General features: G+C 44.5%; 1 protein-coding gene across 2 annotated transcripts in view; it reads left to right on the plus strand.

The window, feature by feature from the left end:
- gatad2b (GATA zinc finger domain containing 2B) overlaps positions 1-1,829 on the plus strand; it is a 61,791-nt gene that overhangs the window by 59,478 nt on the left and 484 nt on the right. For both annotated transcript variants that reach the window (XM_032535136.1, XM_032535137.1), the window contains one exon: positions 574-1,829. This exon is cut by the window's right edge and continues 484 nt beyond it. In XM_032535136.1, the coding sequence (XP_032391027.1) occupies positions 574-710 (137 nt within the window). In that variant the 3' untranslated portion in view covers positions 711-1,829. The remainder of the gene's footprint in view (positions 1-573) is intronic.

Raw genomic sequence — 1,829 nt, forward strand, 5'->3', positions numbered from 1 at the left:
CCTCTGGGGGACCATAGGCAGGCTGGGGGGACTCATTAATGGTAAAAAACCTTGTGCAGTGAAATTTTCATGCCATGGGACCTTTAACGTTTATTAGCGACACCTAATATGATATGATATGATATGAACAACAAGCTGCTCTTTGACAGATTCATCATAGCCAGAGTTTAACATTTTGCCAGCCCGATGGGACTCCTTGGGAAATGTGTCAAAGCCGAGAGTGCATTGTTGCTCTTGTCATGTTTCGAGGCTACAGTGCAGCACTTTATTTGCTCAGGCTAAAGTGAAATATGCAAGAATGATGATTGTCCATAGCAGGCTTGAGTTCAGTTTGGTGCATGGAAGCCTCGGCGAGCATTTACAACTGGACACAGTAATAAGAGGTTTAAACCCTGAATATGAAATAAACATACTTACTGGCAACAATAAACTAACAGCCTGTCTCCAATAGAAGCTTCTTTAAAATAAGGAAATGATTATTTCTGCAGTTGGGGGTGAATCATTGTTTGGGGTTTAAGTCAAGGGTTGGTGGACCTTACAGTATCCTCTTTATGTGCTGTCTTGTTCCCACAGGGTTAAATATTGCCTATCTGAACCCAGCGGCAGTTGGAGCCCATAAGAGCTCCAGCTTAGCAGACCGGCAGAGAGAGTACCTGTTGGACATGATCCCACCTCGATCCATATCGCAGTCCATCACCGGACAGAAATGAGCCCTGCCCAGCTTCCCTGTTCATCTGACGCCCCCGCCATCCTGCCAACCCCACCCCATACTAAAGCACTCCTAGATTGACCAACATCCCCACCCCATACCCCCATCGCATGCAGTGCCTGTCCGTGTGCCTACCTTAAACCACCCCATGAAAACCCACCGGTCGGACAAAGACACTGAAGTTTCAGTGCATCTCAAATGTTATTATAGTAAAAATCTTCTTTGTCAGCGTTGTTTAACAATTATAATTCCCATTATTATCGCTGTTGGTAGCACTATTATTATACCTGCAACTACCATTTTTGCTTCAGTTACGATAACTCATTATGCTTTTTTCTTTTATAAGTGTTTCTCTGCTGTTTTCCTTTACTTTGAGCAGTGACAGTGAATCATTGTAGGGCCACTTTAGGCCATGATCATTTAGGAATATTTTTTTTCTCCATTCAATTATAAAGCTTAGATGTGACTATTGCTAGTAACAGAAGATCAACAGGGTGCATTCTGGTTGCTATGCAACATAAAGTTTAACAACTTTGAAGCTTTGTTAAAAAGTGTTAGCTCGCTAACTTGGAGTAACAAAGTGGAAAACATGAATGGGAACAGAAACGGGCAGAGCACCCACACGTGTATCATCTTGTCGAAAGGGCCGGCTCCGACACGTTCAACCTGGAGTTTGGGGCAACTTCACCAAGTCTGAGGGGACATCCTGCTACCATCAGAGCTAATTAACTGGAAAATAACTGAGAAAAGGTCCAGATGTGTACAAATGAGGATGTTATGGGATCAGAGTTTGGGAAACCTTTTTCTTTGCCCTTGTCAGTTCCCACCATTCCCCATCAAAAGGTCATTGTCATTTCAGATGTCAGCCTCTCCTGCGACAGAGTTTTAACAGCTACCATGTGGATTGTAACTGTTACTTGTAGTTGTACTATCAGGGCTGACAGACGCAGCTACGTCCTGACTGCACCTCCAGCGGACCAACAGTTAATATAAACTCCAGCAAGGAGGGGGCTGGCAGGCCGGAGGACGTCATTCACAAACACACCGGGTATTCACAGGAGGAGGATGGTGTCCACTCAGAGAGAATCAAGTTGATTTTCCCTCCCATCTCACTACCTGC

The sequence above is a fragment of the Etheostoma spectabile genome, chromosome 14, assembly GCF_008692095.1.
Source record: "Etheostoma spectabile isolate EspeVRDwgs_2016 chromosome 14, UIUC_Espe_1.0, whole genome shotgun sequence".
NCBI lineage: Eukaryota > Metazoa > Chordata > Actinopteri > Perciformes > Percidae > Etheostoma > Etheostoma spectabile.